General features: G+C 43.5%; 1 protein-coding gene across 2 annotated transcripts in view; it reads right to left on the minus strand.

Annotated features, from left to right (window-relative positions):
- Positions 1-10501, minus strand: part of METTL2A (methyltransferase like 2A) — a 19993-nt gene extending 9492 nt beyond the window's left edge. For both annotated transcript variants that reach the window (XM_032265952.1, XM_032265951.1), the window contains exons 1-5: positions 10360-10501; positions 10057-10148; positions 7010-7368; positions 5836-5885; positions 3603-3663 (exon numbers count right to left, since the gene is read on the minus strand). In XM_032265952.1, the coding sequence (XP_032121843.1) occupies positions 3603-3663; positions 5836-5885; positions 7010-7368; positions 10057-10148; positions 10360-10469 (672 nt within the window). In that variant the 5' untranslated portion in view covers positions 10470-10501. The remainder of the gene's footprint in view (positions 1-3602; positions 3664-5835; positions 5886-7009; positions 7369-10056; positions 10149-10359) is intronic.
- Positions 10502-16264: the final 5763 nt, after the last annotated feature.

Below are 16264 nucleotides of genomic sequence, written 5' to 3' on the forward strand. Positions count from 1 at the left end.
TAGCTGGGATTACAGGCACATGCCACCATGCCCAGCTAATTTTTTGTAGTTTTTTAGTAGAGACGGGGTTTCACCATGTTGACCAGGATGGTCTCGATCTCTTGACCTCGTGATCCACCCGCCTCGGCCTCCCAAAGTGCTGGGATTACAGGCTTGAGCCACCGCGCCCGGCCACTTTTTTTTTTTTTTTTTTAAAGAACGAGAGCCTCATTCTGTTGCCCAGGCTGGAGTGGTGCGAACTCGCCTCACTGCAACCTCTGCCTCCTAGGTTCAAACAATTCTCTTGCGTCAGCCTCCCCAGTAGCCGGGATTACAGGTGCATCCGCCACGTCCTGCTAGTTTTTGTATTTATTTATTTACTCATTATTACTATTTTTTAGATGGAGTCTCACTCTGTCACCCAGGCTGGGGTGCAGTGGCACAATCTTGGCTCACCGCAGCCCGTGTCTCCCGGGTTCAAGAGATTCTCCTTCCTCAGCCTCCCGAGTAGCTAGGACTACAGGCATGGCCACCACGCCTGGCTCATTATTATATTTTTTAGTAGAAACGGGGTTTCACCATATTGGACAGCCTGGTCTATGAACTCCTGGCCTTGTGACCTGCCTGCCTCGGCCTCCCAAAGTGCTGGGATTACAAGCGTGAGCCACTGTGCCCGCCTGTATGTATGTATGTATGTATTTGTTTATTTATGAATGAGTGGGAGTTTTCCTCTTGTTGCCTAGGCTGGAGTGCAATGGCAGAATCTCGCCTCACTGCAACCTCTGCCTTCCAAGTTCAAATGATTCTCCTGTCTCAGCCTCCCAAGTAGCTGGGATTACGGGTGTATGTCACCATGCCAGGCTGTTCTGTGTTTTTAGCAGAGATGGGGTTTCACCATATTGGTCAGGCTGGTCTCAAACTCTTGCCCTCAGATGATCCGCCCACATTGGCCTCCCCAAGTGCTGGGATTACAGGCATGAGCCACCATGCCTGGCCAATTGTAACAGACACATTTTAAGGTATCTGCCCTCAATGTCCATCTTCTCCAAATATGTGAGTTTGTTTCTCATTGGCAAACCTGATTCAAACAGGGCTGGTGTATTTATCAGCTGGGCTGTGTTAACTAGACTTTCCAGGGACTTCGGAACTGGGACGTGGTCATTTTAGTGAGGCACCATGAACCCCTGAACAGGGTAAACTTGTAAGAGACTGGGAGGACCATCCACATTGGGGCCATGTGTAAGACCAGGAAAACTGACTAGAGAAGGCTGGTATGCAAAGAGGGGATAAAACAGATGGGCCATGGGCAATGAGAGGTGAGAGGAACTTGAGGCTGTATTTTGTGACCTTAGGTTCTATGACATTCTCCTTTATTGCTTTGAGTTTGTCTAGATGTTTCCATTAGTTGTAATTCAAAGAATCCTAGTGGAATCCTCTCATCAGGATCGCCTGAGCCCAAAAGTTCAAGGCTGCAGTGGGCTATGATTGTGTCACTCTACTTCAGCCTGGGCAACACAGTGAGACGCTGTCTAAAAAAAAAAAATTAAAAAAAATAAATAAAAAACATGAAGCCTGAAGATGTGACTGAATTGCTGCAGTTTTGTTGCTGCTGCTTCTTTAGTCTTATTATTTATTTAATTTTATTTTTTTAGAAACAGGGTTTCACCTTGTTGGTCAGGGTGGTTTTGAACTCCTTCAGGTGATCCACCCACCCCGGCCTCCCAAAGTGCCGGGATTACAGGCATGAGCCACCATGCCCACAAATGTTCTTTTTAAAAAAATTTGGAGACGAACTGTATGCTGTTGCCCGGGCTGGAGAGCAGCGATGTGATTATAGTTTACTGCAGCCTTGAACTCCTGGCGCCAAGTAATCCTCTTGCTTTATCATCCTGGTAGCTAAGAAAACAGGTACATGCCATCAAGCCTAATTTCTTAATTTTTCTGTAAAGGTGGGTTTTCACTGTGCTGCCCAGGCTGGAGTGCAACTGGCACAACCATAGTTCACTGCAGCCTTGAACTCCGGGGCTCAAGGAATCTTCCTGCCTCAGCCTCTCAAGTACCTAGGACTATACGGGTATGACACGGAGCTGGCCAATTTCTTAAAATTTTACTTTTTTTATAGAGATGGGGTCTTGCTATGTTTCTCAGGCTGGTCTCAAACTCCTGTGTTGAAGCAATTCTCCCACCTCAGTCTCCTGAGTAGCTGAGATTACAGGTGTGAACTGCCTGGCTATGAATATTCAGAATGGCATCTAGAATGGTGAATCTTTTACAGAAGGTTTTCAACTTTGCCCAGATATATTAAAGGAATCCTATCTATGATAACTATATCCTTATTAAATACATTTTAAAAATAGTAAGTCTTGAAAGCCCAAATTACCCCTTGATCCATGGATCAGCATCTAAGGCAGATGCTTGGGGCTGCAGAACGGGTGCTGTGTTAGCAGGCATAAAAACAACATTAATCTCCTTGTATAGTTCCATCAGAGCTCTTGGGTGACCATGTCCACTGTCAGTAAGCAGTTATATTTTGAAAGGAATCTTTCACCAGCTACATTAGCCCCTAACAAGAGTCAGCCTGTACTTTGAAGCTTGGCATTGACTTCTCTCTAGCTATCAAAGCCCTAGATGGCTTCTTCTCCCAACAGACGGCTGTCTTGTCTACTGAAAATCTTTTGTTGCCGGGTGCAGTGCCTCACACCTATATTCCCAGCATTCTGGGAGGCTGAGGCAGGAGCTCACTTGAGCCCTGAAGGCTAGGAGTTTGAGACCAGCCTGGGCAACATGGTGAAGCTCTTCCTTTCACTTGAACACACAGGGGATACTGTAGAGTATGAAGCGGCCTAATTTTAATATTGTATCTCAGAGAACAGGGGGACCTGAGGAGAGGGACAGAAATGGGGTAATACCCAGTTGGTGGGGCAGTCAGAGCACATGCATTTATTAAGTTGACCATCTTACACAGATGTGATTTGTGGAACCCCAAACCAAGTACAACAGTAACATCACTGACTATGACATACATAACAGTAAAAACGTCTGAAATATTCTGAGAATCACCAAAGCGTGACACACAGACACCACCCAAATTAGCATATGGAGAAATGGCGCTGGTAGATCCGCTCCATACAGGGTTGCCACAAACTTTTAACATGTGAACAGATACCACATCTATAAAGTGTGATAAAGTGAAGTGCAGTAAAACAAGGTATGCCTGTTATCAGTAAATCTTACTTTTAGACCCTAAGAACACAGACCATATAATAAGAACATAGCCAGAGGGCCGGGCGTGGTGGCTCACACCTGTAATCTCAGCACTTTGGGAGGTGGGTGGATTCCCTTAGGTCAGGAGTTGCAGCCAGCCTGGTCTACAGGGCGAAACCCCATCTCTACTAAGAATACAAAAATTTAGCTGGGTGTGATGGTACATGCCTGTAATCCCAGCTACAGCTGAGCCAGGAGAATCCAGGAGGCAGAGGTTGCAGTGAGCCAAGATGGTGCCATTGCACTCCAGCATGGGTGACAGAGTGAGACTCCCTCTCAAAAAAAAAAAAAACACAGCCAGAGACCTTGATTTTTAGGAGACCCTTTTCCCTTTAATCAGTAGGAGCCATTGTACTCACCTGGACCAGTTCTATAGCCGTGGAAGAAAAATCACAGCAGTAAACAAAGAGTCCTGCGTCACTGAAATGGGCAGAAAAGACAGAACAATGAGACTACAAATCCAGCTACGTCTATTCTCGTTCTTGTGTAGCACAGTTAAAATACCAAATGGGAGACACTACCACTGAAAGAAACCATATCTATTAGTCACAACACATTTCATTTTGGTTAAAATGATATAAATTTGATTTATGTTCTTTCAGAGGCACTGTGGACATAGCTAGAATTAAGTTTATAAAACCATTAGTGAGTTTCAAATCAATGTCTTCTCTTTTTCCAGCTACAGAAATTCTACTTTTCCCTCAAATGAAGCATTGCTCAATAGCACCACAAGAATTCTTTTATCTTCGTTCTGAGCTACCTTGGCACTTTCTCCATGCCAGGAACATACCTGCACCTGTCTGCTGGCCCCCACCACACCGAGGGAGTGCCGTGACAGCGGAGATTTCATCTTTCACTTATTAGTTCACCAGACACTACTGAGGGCCTACTATGCATTGATTATTATCAATGCTGAGGAGATAACGATGAAAATCACAAAATCCCTGTGCTTATTTTTCTTGGTATCCTCACAGTCTAGCAGAAGTCTCAGCACAAGGTGGCAACACAAAAAAATACTGATTTTAAAACCATCAAAATTACTTCCAATTATGAAGGACATTATATATTTATTCTGAAGATATCAAAATACAAAACAATCGTTAATGCCAGAATTCTTTTTGTCAGAACAGGGGTAAATAAAATGGGAGAGGAGTAAGGCTGTATGCTTGTGTTTTAGAAACAACAGCCCAGAGCTGTTCTGCACTGTTGGGCTCATTCTCTGAGTGAGACTCTGGGATTTTTGGGAGAACGTAGTACCTCCAGCTTCTCAAAGGCATGGGCTCTGGCTCTTGCTAAACTGTTGACCTTTACAGCGGACAACTGCCGGGAGGTATAATCAAGACTAAAAACCTGGGAAGCTACAGTGTTTGCTATGGTAATCACTAGCTACATGTGGCTATTTAAATTAACAATCATCTCTACTAAAAAATACAAAAATTAGTGGGGCATGGTGGCGGGTGTCTGTAGTCTCAGCTACTTGGGAGGCTGAGGCAGGAGAATCACAGGAATCCAAGAGGCCTGAGTTCTGTCAGCCATTCTAGGAAATTAATGAACTGGAGATGGGGCTGCCCCGATTTATAGCCTGTAGGGCAGAAACAGAGGGCCAGATTCGCAGCTGGCATCTGAAGTGGGGGGCAGTCTTGTGGGACTGAACCCTTAACTTTTGGGATCTGACACCAAGTAGACAGTGTCAGAATTGAATTGTAGGACGCCCAGCTATTGTTGAATTGATCAGTGTTGGCAAAATCCCTGCACATTTGGTGTCAGAAGTGTTCTGTTTAAGTACACAAAAACAGTGTGTTTTCAGCAGAATAGGAGACGTCTTCATGTATGTCAGCTTCCTCAACTCTACCATGGGGGTGATGACAGCTCAGTCGCTGACTCTTCCTCAGAGATCATCAGAATGGAAAAGTTGAACACATTTGTACCTTAGAAGAAGGCACTAAATGTTAACACTAGCAAGTCTTAGGTCTAATTTTCCAAATGACAAAGGTAATCACCTTATACATCAAAACATAAATTAAAACAACCCATAAATGAATAATGTAGAAATCTGACATAATTCGTATTTTCCAATAACCATTATTGATGGTTTGATGCAGCACGAGTTTTGAAAAAACCTTTGCTGGGCGTGGTGGCTCACGCCTGTAATCCTACCACTTTGGGAGACTGAGGTGGGTGGATCATAAGGTCAGGAGATTGAGACCATCCTGGCTAACACGGTGAAACCCTGTCTCTACTAACAATACAAAAAATTAGCCAGGCATGGTGACACACACCTATAGTCCCAGCTACTTGGGAGGCTGAGGCAGGACAATCACTTGAACTCAGGAGGCGGAGGTTGCAGTGAGCCAAGATTGCACCACTGCACTCCAGCCTGGGTGACAGAACGAGACTCCGTCTCAAAAAAAAAGAAAGAAAAAACCGTTGCCTTTTTTTCTTGCTATATTGCTCTGGCTGGTCTTAAACTCCTGGCCTCAAGCAATCCTACTCTGCGTCCCCAAGTGCCGAGATTACTGTCGTGAAGCAATGCACTCAGCCACCCTTCTCTTTTATCTTCTTTGCTGTCATAAACTTTTACAATATACTTACTTGTTCGTTTGTAAAATTGGAAAAACTGTGTTTCCCACACCACAACCAACCTGCAGACAGAAATGAACTATTAATCACAGAACCTTCCAGAATTAATTCCCTAAAGCTAGAAAAACAATAAATAATCAACAATCTGGCCTAATTGTATTACGGAAGGTGTAATGACCAGAGCGAAACAGTGCCCATGACATTTGTTGATTTTGATCTTGACTTCAGGAACCCTTAAAAGACAAGGGCATGGGTTTTTATTAGCAGAAAGGAGCTCGTTTAGAAAAAAGGGCATGGATTGCTTTTATCTTTTGAGTTCTAGGAAATGGTCCTGTAGATGAAGTATTTTCTTACTGGGCTCCATTTTATTATTATTATGAAAATATTTGTAATAGACTGTGCTGAAAAACGTATGAAAAGGGGACCTTGGCAACCTTGTTCTAAACACAGAGCTGTGTGGTAATGAAGACAGCAACTATTCATTGAGGGCCAGACATCGTTCTTAGCCATTTTACACACATTATCTCCATCCTCATAACTACAAGGTGCAGGGGCAGCAGTCATGCTGCTCAGAAACGGTATGGAAATTGTCTAAGATCACACCATAGGAATTAATCCGAAGGCTAATCAGTTTTAGAACCAGCTTCCAGTTACCTGTGCAGTCCCCATTTGTGAATTTACATTATGATACCAACCTAGGCACTCTTCCAGGTCTAGACTGCAATACCACCCAAGATCAGAGGATGAGAATTCTCCCAGGCCTAAGATGCAGGCACCATCCCAACTACCCTCTCTGTTCCTATAACTGTATTAGAAGAGAAGCAACAATTTGTCTTCTCATCTGGGACTTTTTCTCAGAGTAATAACATGATCATCTTGAGCTCTTTCACCTGCATGGTACAGTGGCATGTGACAGGTACCACATGATGCTATTGATACGATTTTTGAAAGTGATATGGTATTCCCGGGTGATCCTGATCCATCATGACCACCAGATATCTGGTCTATATTGAGGGCATTTTAATAGTTCAAAAAATGGAGGTGATTCCAGGCCAATGTAAGGGTCAAGTCTAGTCAGTATCATCCAATAGAAGTTACTTTTGTTGTCAGCCTCTCTATGCTACTACCTCATGTGCACAAATATAAGAGCTTCACATGCTCCAGTACCAAGACAATAAAAGGTTACCTCGAGTATTCGGTAGGTGGCTGAGGATCCAGGAAACTCATCAGCACAAATTTCCAGGTCACTAATTTTCTGAGTTACATTCTCCTCCACAGGAGGCACCTGTGTTTTATGTTCAAGGCTCTTCGAAGAACACTTGCGCTGTTCTTCCATTATTAAACCAGGTCCATCCTCACTGTTTCTACATTCAGATATTTCACTCCTCTTGTTCTCCAAGAACCAATCCTTCAAATGATTTTGATTTTGGCTAGGTGCCAGCTCAGGGAATTCAGTAAAAAGCCAATGTCTATCCTTGAAAAACCCATTTTCATGGATTTTGTAGAAGTCATTCCAGTATTTGTGGGCATTGATCTCATAATCAACTGTAAATATTTAAGAAAGAATTTTAAGAACCAGCTTTCAAATATTTTATTTATGTCTAATGTCAATTATCCTGCTTTACCAAATGTGATTTTAATACTAAAAGTATCCTCAAGTAGAGCCACAGTCCCAGAGCTGAAGCCATTTCTGAGCTCATTAGTTCTACCATCTAGCATTATACTTGAATATCCCTATTAGTCATTACAAGAGAGTCTAAATTCTGTTTGGACAATCAACCAGAGAACTTATTACCTATCAGGTATCCTTGGATGACTTTTAACTTTGGATAAGTTATCTTTGGATGACTTTTAACTATTAAAAAAATCCTAAAAGTAAGCAAAAATCTGTCTCATCACTTCTGGCTAAAAGGTCCTATGATCTTTCAGGGCTACACAGAACAACTCTTCTATTTGAGGACAGTTATTTTCCCTTCTAAATCTTCTCCTTTATAAATTAAATGTCCCAGTTTCTTCATTTGTTCCCCATGTAAATTCAATCCAGGAAGCTGTTCTTTATTTTTTTTAATTTATTTATTTTTTTAGACGGAGTTTCGCTCTTGTTACCCAGGCTGGAGTGCAATGGCGCGATCTCGGCTCACCGCAACCTCCGCCTCCTGGGTTCAGGCAATTCTCCTGCCTCAGCCTCCTGAGGAGCTGGGATTACAGGCACATGCCACCATGCCCAGCTAATTTTTTGTATTTTTAGTAGAGACGGGGTTTCACCATGTTGACCAGGATGGTCTCGATCTCTTGACCTCGTGATCCACCCGCCTCGGCCTCCCAAAGTGCTGGGATTACAGGCTTGAGCCACCGCGCCCGGCAGCTGTTCTTTAAATAAGTTCCTGTCTGTGGTTCTTTAGAGTGTACAGCCCAGAGAATAATTCAGTACTACTAATAGATACTAACAATGGAAACAAGGCTAAAGGAAAATAAAATATGCTGGCCGGGCGCGGTGGCTCAAGTCTGTAATCCCAGCACTTTGGGAGGCCGAGGCGGGTGGATCACAAGGTCAAGAGATCAAGACCATCCTGGTCAACATGGTGAAACCCCGTCTCTACTAAAACTACAAAAAATTAACTGGGCATGGTGGCGCGTGCCTGTAATCCCAGCTACTCAGGAGGCTGAGGCAGGAGAATTGCCTGAACCCAGGAGGCGGAGGTTGCGGTGAGCCGAGATCGCGCCATTGCACTCCAGCCTGGGTAACATGAGTGAAACTCCGTCTCAAAAAAAAAAAAAAAAAAAAATGCTGATAAGAGGGAAAAGTGTTTTCAGCAGAGGAAGAGTTTTGATCAGAGGACAGGAGAAACTAAAGAAGTATGGACAGTTTAAATGAAAGCTGTTTTTTGTTTTTGAGACGGACTTTTGCTCTGTTGCTCAGGCTGGAGTCCAGTGGCGCGATCTCGGCTCACTGCAACCTCCACCTCCTAGGTTCAAGCAATTCTCCTGCCTCAGTCACCTGAGTAGCTGGGACTACAGGCGTGTGCCACCACGCCTGGCTAATTTTTTGTATTTTTAGTAGAGATGGGGTTTCACCATGTTAGGCAGGATGGTCTTGATCTTCTGACCTCATGATCTGCCCGCCTTGGCCTCTCAAAGTGCTGGGATTACAGGTGTGAGCCACCACACCCTGGCCCAGGAAAGCTTTTTTTTAAGGTGATCATGACAGTACTAGATTTAAGTTTACTGCTCTTTGCCAATTCAGGGCCTTGACTAGTCTAGGAGAAAACAATAAAAACCTAACAAATTGAGCAGGACAGTGGCCATGGAAGTTGGAATCCACTAAGGAGTGTGCTAACAACTCACAACTCACCTGCTGAATCAACCAAAAGACTCCCTAAGAAATAGGATTTTAGTTCCACTACTGCTACTACTGACTGCTTACCTCTGGGAAAAGCACTTAATGTCCTGTGGTCCAAGTGTCTTTAACTGTAAAAAGAGGACAATGAACCACATGATTTTCAAAATTCCTTTCAGCTCTTAACTTGCTTTGCTGTAGCTGCTGTCAAACTATGCAGGGTTAACGTTTTGTAACTGGAATCTTCTCATTGTACAAAACTCAGCAGGTACTAAGTTTGTAGTCGTATTTTCAATTGTCTGGAGCCATCAGTCCTAGTTTTAGTATCTATGGATATTTTGCAATGAAATAATCCAACTCTCAAACAGGGGTCTCTTTTTCTTTGGCCAGATCTATCTCCACTCTGCTGCATCCACCTTTCCTTGACTGAAGCCCAAAATTCTCATAACCATCACACAATAGACACACAATCACCAGTCATTAGCCCCCTCTCCCAGCCGTATTTGAAATCTAATCACTTAAATGAAGCTTCAATGGAAACATCTCCTCATGGAAAGTGCAAATCATGTACAAAGTACAGGCTGTAAGATGATAGGGTGACCACACTGTTGGCGAGTCTTATCAACGTGGGGTCTAGTCGACGTAATTAAAGACAAAATTACCCTCCTCCGAAGTAAAACTATATATAAAAAAACCCTCTACTACCTAACAAGATTTTGTTACAAGGCAGCCCTTTTCCCTGCTTGCTCATCCCGCCCCTATCCCGCTCTACTCCTGAGATCTGCATCAGGCCAGTAAAAAAGGATCTTGGCGGCCGCGGTTCCCTAGCCTCTCCGGGAGGGCGCGTTCAGTAGTACGCTGGCTATCGAAACCACTGAGAGTACATCCAAGCGCACCTTGTTTCTCCTGGCACACCCGCTGGGTACTGTTCTCCTGCACTTTTCTCTCCGCCGCTGCGGCTTGCTCTTCCGACCACTCCACATTGTCCCTAAGAAAATCAAACGGGCAGGTTAGGGGCCTCACATCCTAGCTGTGGGCAGGGTGAGTCGCTGGCCTCGGAGCTTGTCACTCCCCTTGGAGAGTGCCTCGGGTAGGGCAGCTGGACTTGTGGCCAGCGGTCAGGGGCTTTTCATAGTGCTCCGAGGCGGCGGGACAGAGGGAGAGTGACTGGGAGGCCGGGCGAGGGGCAGGGTGATTACCAGGCATTGTGGTGGAAGACGCGCGCTGGATCGTTCAGAAACCGGCTCCCAAACTGCTGCCTCTTATCGGCGAGGACTGCAGGAACACCTTCAGGGTGGGAGCCGGCCATGACACCGGAGCCGGAAACACTTTCTTTTCCGTAAAGCGAGAACTTCCTGCGGGCCACGCCCCCTTCTGGAAGACGAGGTGTCTGGGCGGGAAAAGACGGAGGCGGGGCAGGGCGGCCCTGGAGTCCGGCCCGGGTGGCGCTCGGGAGCTGTGGTGTGGGGCTGCCCCAGGGTTGGCGAAGGGCTCTCTAGGGAAGGGGACCACGCAGGGGTAAATTCTCCCTGGAGTCGTTTCTCATTGATGACGTGCTGATGGACGTGCAGGCTGGGCAGAAAGTGGAAGATATTCCACTTGAGCCCCAGTTCAATGCTGGGATCCTCTAACAGATTCCCAAGCCTCCCTCAAATTGAAAAATTGGAAAAATCTTGAATCATTATAAGAGTTGAGGCTGCCTAGTTCCACTGTGGAGCTGATGTTCAGAATTGAAGAAGGTGGCAAGCAGCGGGAAGAAACGGCAATTTCCAGTTTCTACGGTCAGCCCTTCATAGTGTGGGTGTATATGTATACACAGTGTGTATATATATTTTGGTTGGGGTAGGGGGAGAAGGGGATATGAAATTAATTTAGAGAACACGAGGCTTAGCAAATCAAATGGAATATCCAAGGACAAGATTTTTTTTTTTTTAATTATAACCATCTAAACTTTTTGAATCATCCATATTATTATTATTATTATTATTATTGAGACGGAGTCTCGGTCTGTCACCAGGCTGGAGTGCAGTGGTGCGATCTCGGCTCACCGCAACCTCTGCCTCCTGGGTTTAAGTGATTCTCCTGCCTCAGCCTCCTCAGTAGATGGGGCACAGGCATGCACCACCAGGCCCAGCTAATTTTTGTGTTTTTAGTAGAGACGGGGTTTCACTGTCTTAGCCAGGATGGTCTCAATCTCCTGAACTCGTGATCTGCCTGCCTTGGCCTCCCAAAGTGCTGGGTTTACAGGCAGGAGCTACCGCACCCAGCTGGAATCATCCATATTATTATATTTATTATAATTATCCTTATTAGCACAATCAAGATTGTAATACACACATGTAGTTGTCATAGTAATACATTTCAACCTTACATTTCTATTTCTAGATCTAATACAAATTGACTCTCAAAGGAATCTAGAAGAAAGTATGTTATAGACAAGGTTATTTGAGAAGACTTCCAAGAGAATCATGATGAATACCACTTGGAAAAGAAGGAAAGGGCAGAGACCAAACACGGACCAGCCTAATACCTCTTGGACTCCATTTATTCTAACTATAATGTCAGAATGAAGGGAAAGATGAATTTTTTTTTTTTAAAAGAAGGAATGGGTTAGTACAGTGCTAGACATAGCACATTTTTTTCAATGTGATTCTCAAGTGATTCTCCTGCTGCAGCCTCCTGAGTAGCTGGGATTAAAGGCATGTGCTACTACACTCAGCTAATTTTTGTATTTTTAGTAGATAGGGGGTTTCATTATGTTGCCTGGGCTGGTCTTGAACTCCTGACCTCAAATGATCTGTCTGCCTCGGTCTCCCAAAGTGTTGGGATTACAGGCATGGGCCACCTTGCCTGGCCAGTAATTGTTTATTCCATTGTAAATTCTTTCTGTAGGTAAAACTATGGGGAGCAATGAATGAGTCCACACTTTTCCCTCCAAAGAAATAGGAACAAGCTCTAAGCCCTCTCTAATCAGGAAAAAAAATACACAAGTTAATCAAAAAGATAGTAAAGAACTTGTACTTCATTTGAAGACAATATGCTTTTGCCATTCTTGTGGTCTTTTGAAACATTTTGAACACAAGCTCCATACCCAGAAACAAGTGCAAGGAGTTTTTAATCTTTTCTCAAGGCCAGCTGTTTGCAGATAAGGTGATTGATTTACATTTATTTCTGGCATCTTGTTCTCTCATCTATGGGCTTTTATTTTTCCCTCACTAAAAGTTGTGTTTCCAATCAACAATGCCACTGAATCTTTTCTTGCAGACAGCTCATTGTCTTCACTTGAATTTCCTATATTAGTTCCAATAATTGAGAGACATTTTAAATGTCAAACAGCTTCAGCCTTTTTTGGTGAAATTAAAGTATCCTAAACTTAATTTTATACAATTATTTTTATTGGCCTGTGCAACCTGTTTTTATTTTTTGAAGCACCTAAAATAATTTTTCGGAAGTTTGACATGGCTGTAAGTTCTCTGATATTAGACTTTATACCGGATTGTAGCTGCAGAGAGCACCATGTTTCAGAGGAACCAAGGGTCCCTCTGGTGGTGAGTAAGGAGAACTCTTCTAGCTCAGTGGTTAGCATGGCTTAAATGCTTGTAAAGGTTAAAAACTCTCATTCTGGATTATTGCTTTAGGAAAAACTCTCATTCTGGATTATTGCCTTTGTTTGTTAGCCCAGGACAATGGTAGCTAATTGTTTCCTGATTTTTTTTTTTTTTTTTTGAGACAAAGTCTCATTCTATTGCTCAGGCTGGAGTGCAGTGGTGCGATTTCAGCTCACTGCAAACTCCACCTCCCCAGCTCAAGTGAATTTCCTGCCTCAGCCTCCTGAGTAGCTGAGATTACAAGTGACCCCCACCACACTGGCTGTTTGTATTTTAGTAGAGATGGGGTTTCACCATGTTGGCCAGGCTGGTGTCGAACTCCTGATCTCAAGTGATCCACCTGCCTGGGCCTCCCAAAGTGCTGGGATTACAGGTGTGAACCACCATGCCTAGTTTTTTTTTTTTTTTTTTTTTTTATGAGATAGAGTCTCGCTCTGTCACCCAGGCTGGAGTTCGGTGGTGTGATCTGGGTTCATTGAACCTCCATCTCCCCAGTTGAAGTGAATCTCGTGTATCAGCCTTTGGAGTAGTTGGGATTATAGACACCTGCCAGCACTCCTGGCTAATTTTTGTATTTTTTTGTATTTTTAGTAGGGATGGGGTTTCACTACGTTGCTCAGGCTTGTCTGGAACTCCTGACCTCAAGTGATCTGCGCACCTTGGCCTCCCAAAGTGCTAGGATTACGGGTATGAGCCACTGGGCCCTGCCAACAACTTTAATTTTAAAACAGCATTTTTTTTTTCTTTTTTTCCTCCTTTTTATTTTTGTGAGACAGGGCCTTGCTCTGTCACCCAAGCTGGAGTGCAGTGACACAATCACAGCTCACTGCAACCTGTGCCACCCAGACTCAAGTGATCCTCCCACCTCAGCCTCCGGAGAAGCTGGCACTAGAGGTTTTTGCCACTATTCCCAGATAATTTTTGCATTTTTTGTGGAGACAGGGTTTCACCATGATGCCCCGGTTGGCCTTAAACTCCTGGTCTTAAGGAATCAGTCTGCCTCCGCCTCCCCAAGTGCTCGGGTTACAGACATGAGCCACTGCACCTGGCCTGTGTTTTCTTATTGGAAAATAAATGTTTATTATAGAACTGATAAGACAAGGCCGGGCACGGTGGCTCAAGCCTGTAATCCCAGCACTTTGGGAGGCCGAGGCGGGTGGATCACGAGGTCAAGAGATCGATGCCATCCTGGTCAACATGGTGAAACCCCGTCTCTACTAAAAATACAAAAAGCATTAGCTGGGCATGGTGGCGCGTGCCTGTAATCCCAGCTCCTCAGGAGGTTGAGGCAGGAGAATTGCCTGAACCCAGGAGGCGGAGGTTGCGGTGAGCCGAGATCGCGCCATTGCACTCCAGCCTGGGTAACAAGAGCGAAACTCCGTCTCCAAAAAAAAAAAAAAAAAAAAAGAACTGATAAGACAAAGAAAATGCCCCTTCCCACCATTAATTTGACTCATTAACTCTTTCGTTTATGTCCACCCAGTCCTTTTTTTCTAATTTAATTATATAAGTGAATCAGAACAGAATGCTTTGTGCTTTTTGAAAAAAATAATTACATTCATCCATTTTAAGTGTACAGTTCAGTACATTTTCATAAAAATCTATATTTGTGTATTCAGTGTCATAATCTAGTTTTAGAACGACTCCTTGAAGTTCTCCCGTACCACTTAGCAGTTGTAGTCTGCTTTTTAACTTAATAATAACTTGGGAATATTATTTTTTGTTCGAAATATTCTTTTACAACATAATTTACTGTCCTTCTTGTATTGTTTTGTATAGCTATATCATGATTTGTTGGAAATTTAGTCTACTTTAAGTTTCATACTATTAAAAACTCAACATGGTGCACATCTTTGTAATGAAATCATTTTGTACATTCATGATTATTTCTTTAGGATGAATTTCTTTTTTTTTTTTTTTTTTTTTTTTTTTTTGAGACGGAGTTTCGCTCTTGTTACCCAGGCTGGAGTGCAATGGCGCGATCTCGGCTCACCGCAACCTCCGCCTCCTGGGTTCAGGCAATTCTCCTGCCTCAGCCTCCTGAGTAGCTGGGATTACAGGCACGCGCCACCATGCCCAGCTAATTTTTTGTAGTTTTAGTAGAGACGGGGTTTCACCGTGTTGACCAGGATGGTCTCGATCTCTTGACCTCGTGATCCACCCGCCTTGGCCTCCCAAAGTGCTGGGATTACAGGCTTGAGCCACCGTAGGATGAATTTCTAGAAGAGGAATTGCTGAGTCAATGGTTATAATCAGCTCCATCACTAAGCTCTGTGAGGTTAAGTCATTTTACCTGTTTGTTCACTGTTATATGTCCAGGTCCTAGAACTAGGTCTGGCACACAGTGTGCAACTCGGTAGATAACTCGTCAATGAATGGATGGATACTATACTAAATTCGGCAGAGATATACCAATTTATACTGTCATCAACAGTGTGTGACAATTTAATAGAAAGAATGTATTGCTGTGCATTTTAGATTTTCCAGGACAGATTTTACTCAAAAATATTCTGTCCTGTTATCCCACTGATGGAAGGAAAGATTCCAGGAATTCTAATATTTTTGCATCCAAATTATATCTCCTAGATTCCCTGTTACACCCGTATCCATATGAAACAAGTCTCTTATCAAGTCATAAATCTTGTTTTTAGCTAGAAAATATGGTTACTTATCTATCAATAAGGTTAGCTCTTCACCACAACGTTGTATCTTTATAAATAATAACAAGTATATTTAGACTCTTTGACTATTCATGGTACAACTCACAAAATTACCTTAAGACCATTTAAATAAACAGCTTTGGGGGCACTATCTTCATTGTTTTTTCCTGACATTTTATAATTTTATGGTAGGGCGCAATGGCTTATGCCTATAATCCCAGCACTTTGGGAGGCTGAGGTGAACAGATCACCTAAGGTCAGGAGCTCAAGACCAGCCTGGGCAACATGGTGAAACCTGGTCTCTACTAAAAATACAAAAATTAGCTTGGTGTGGTGGCATGCACCTGTAATCCCAGCTACTCGGGAGGCTGAAGCAGGAGAATCGCTTGAACCTGGGAGGTGGAGGTTATAGTGAGCTGAGATCATGCCACTGTACTCCAGCCTGGGAAACAGAGTGAGGCTCTGTCTCAAACATTTTTTTTTTTTTCACATTATGAGGCATTGTCCCCATTAATATTGAACATATCTTTTCCTTTTTCTGGGTCAAAATTTTTCTAGAATAGTGATTTAAAAAGTTCTATATGTTGAGGGTGATGGACTGGTTTGCCCCCACACATCTGCAACCCAGCTTCTTGGATAACATTTACGAATAGTTGATCTCATCCCTTACATTTTTAGATCAGAATTGGCACAAGAAATAAAACACTTTGCCATCTGACAGTAGATCAGAAGGTTAATACAGATTTAGTCTTGTAGATTCAGATTTCCTGAGTCCAAAAGTGATCTGTCTCTCTGTGGGCAACCCTTGAGAACCACAGAAAAATACTCCAATGAGG

This window comes from Sapajus apella, unplaced genomic scaffold (assembly GCF_009761245.1).
Source record: "Sapajus apella isolate SASKATOON/1434 unplaced genomic scaffold, GSC_monkey_1.0 scaffold153, whole genome shotgun sequence".
NCBI lineage: Eukaryota > Metazoa > Chordata > Mammalia > Primates > Cebidae > Sapajus > Sapajus apella.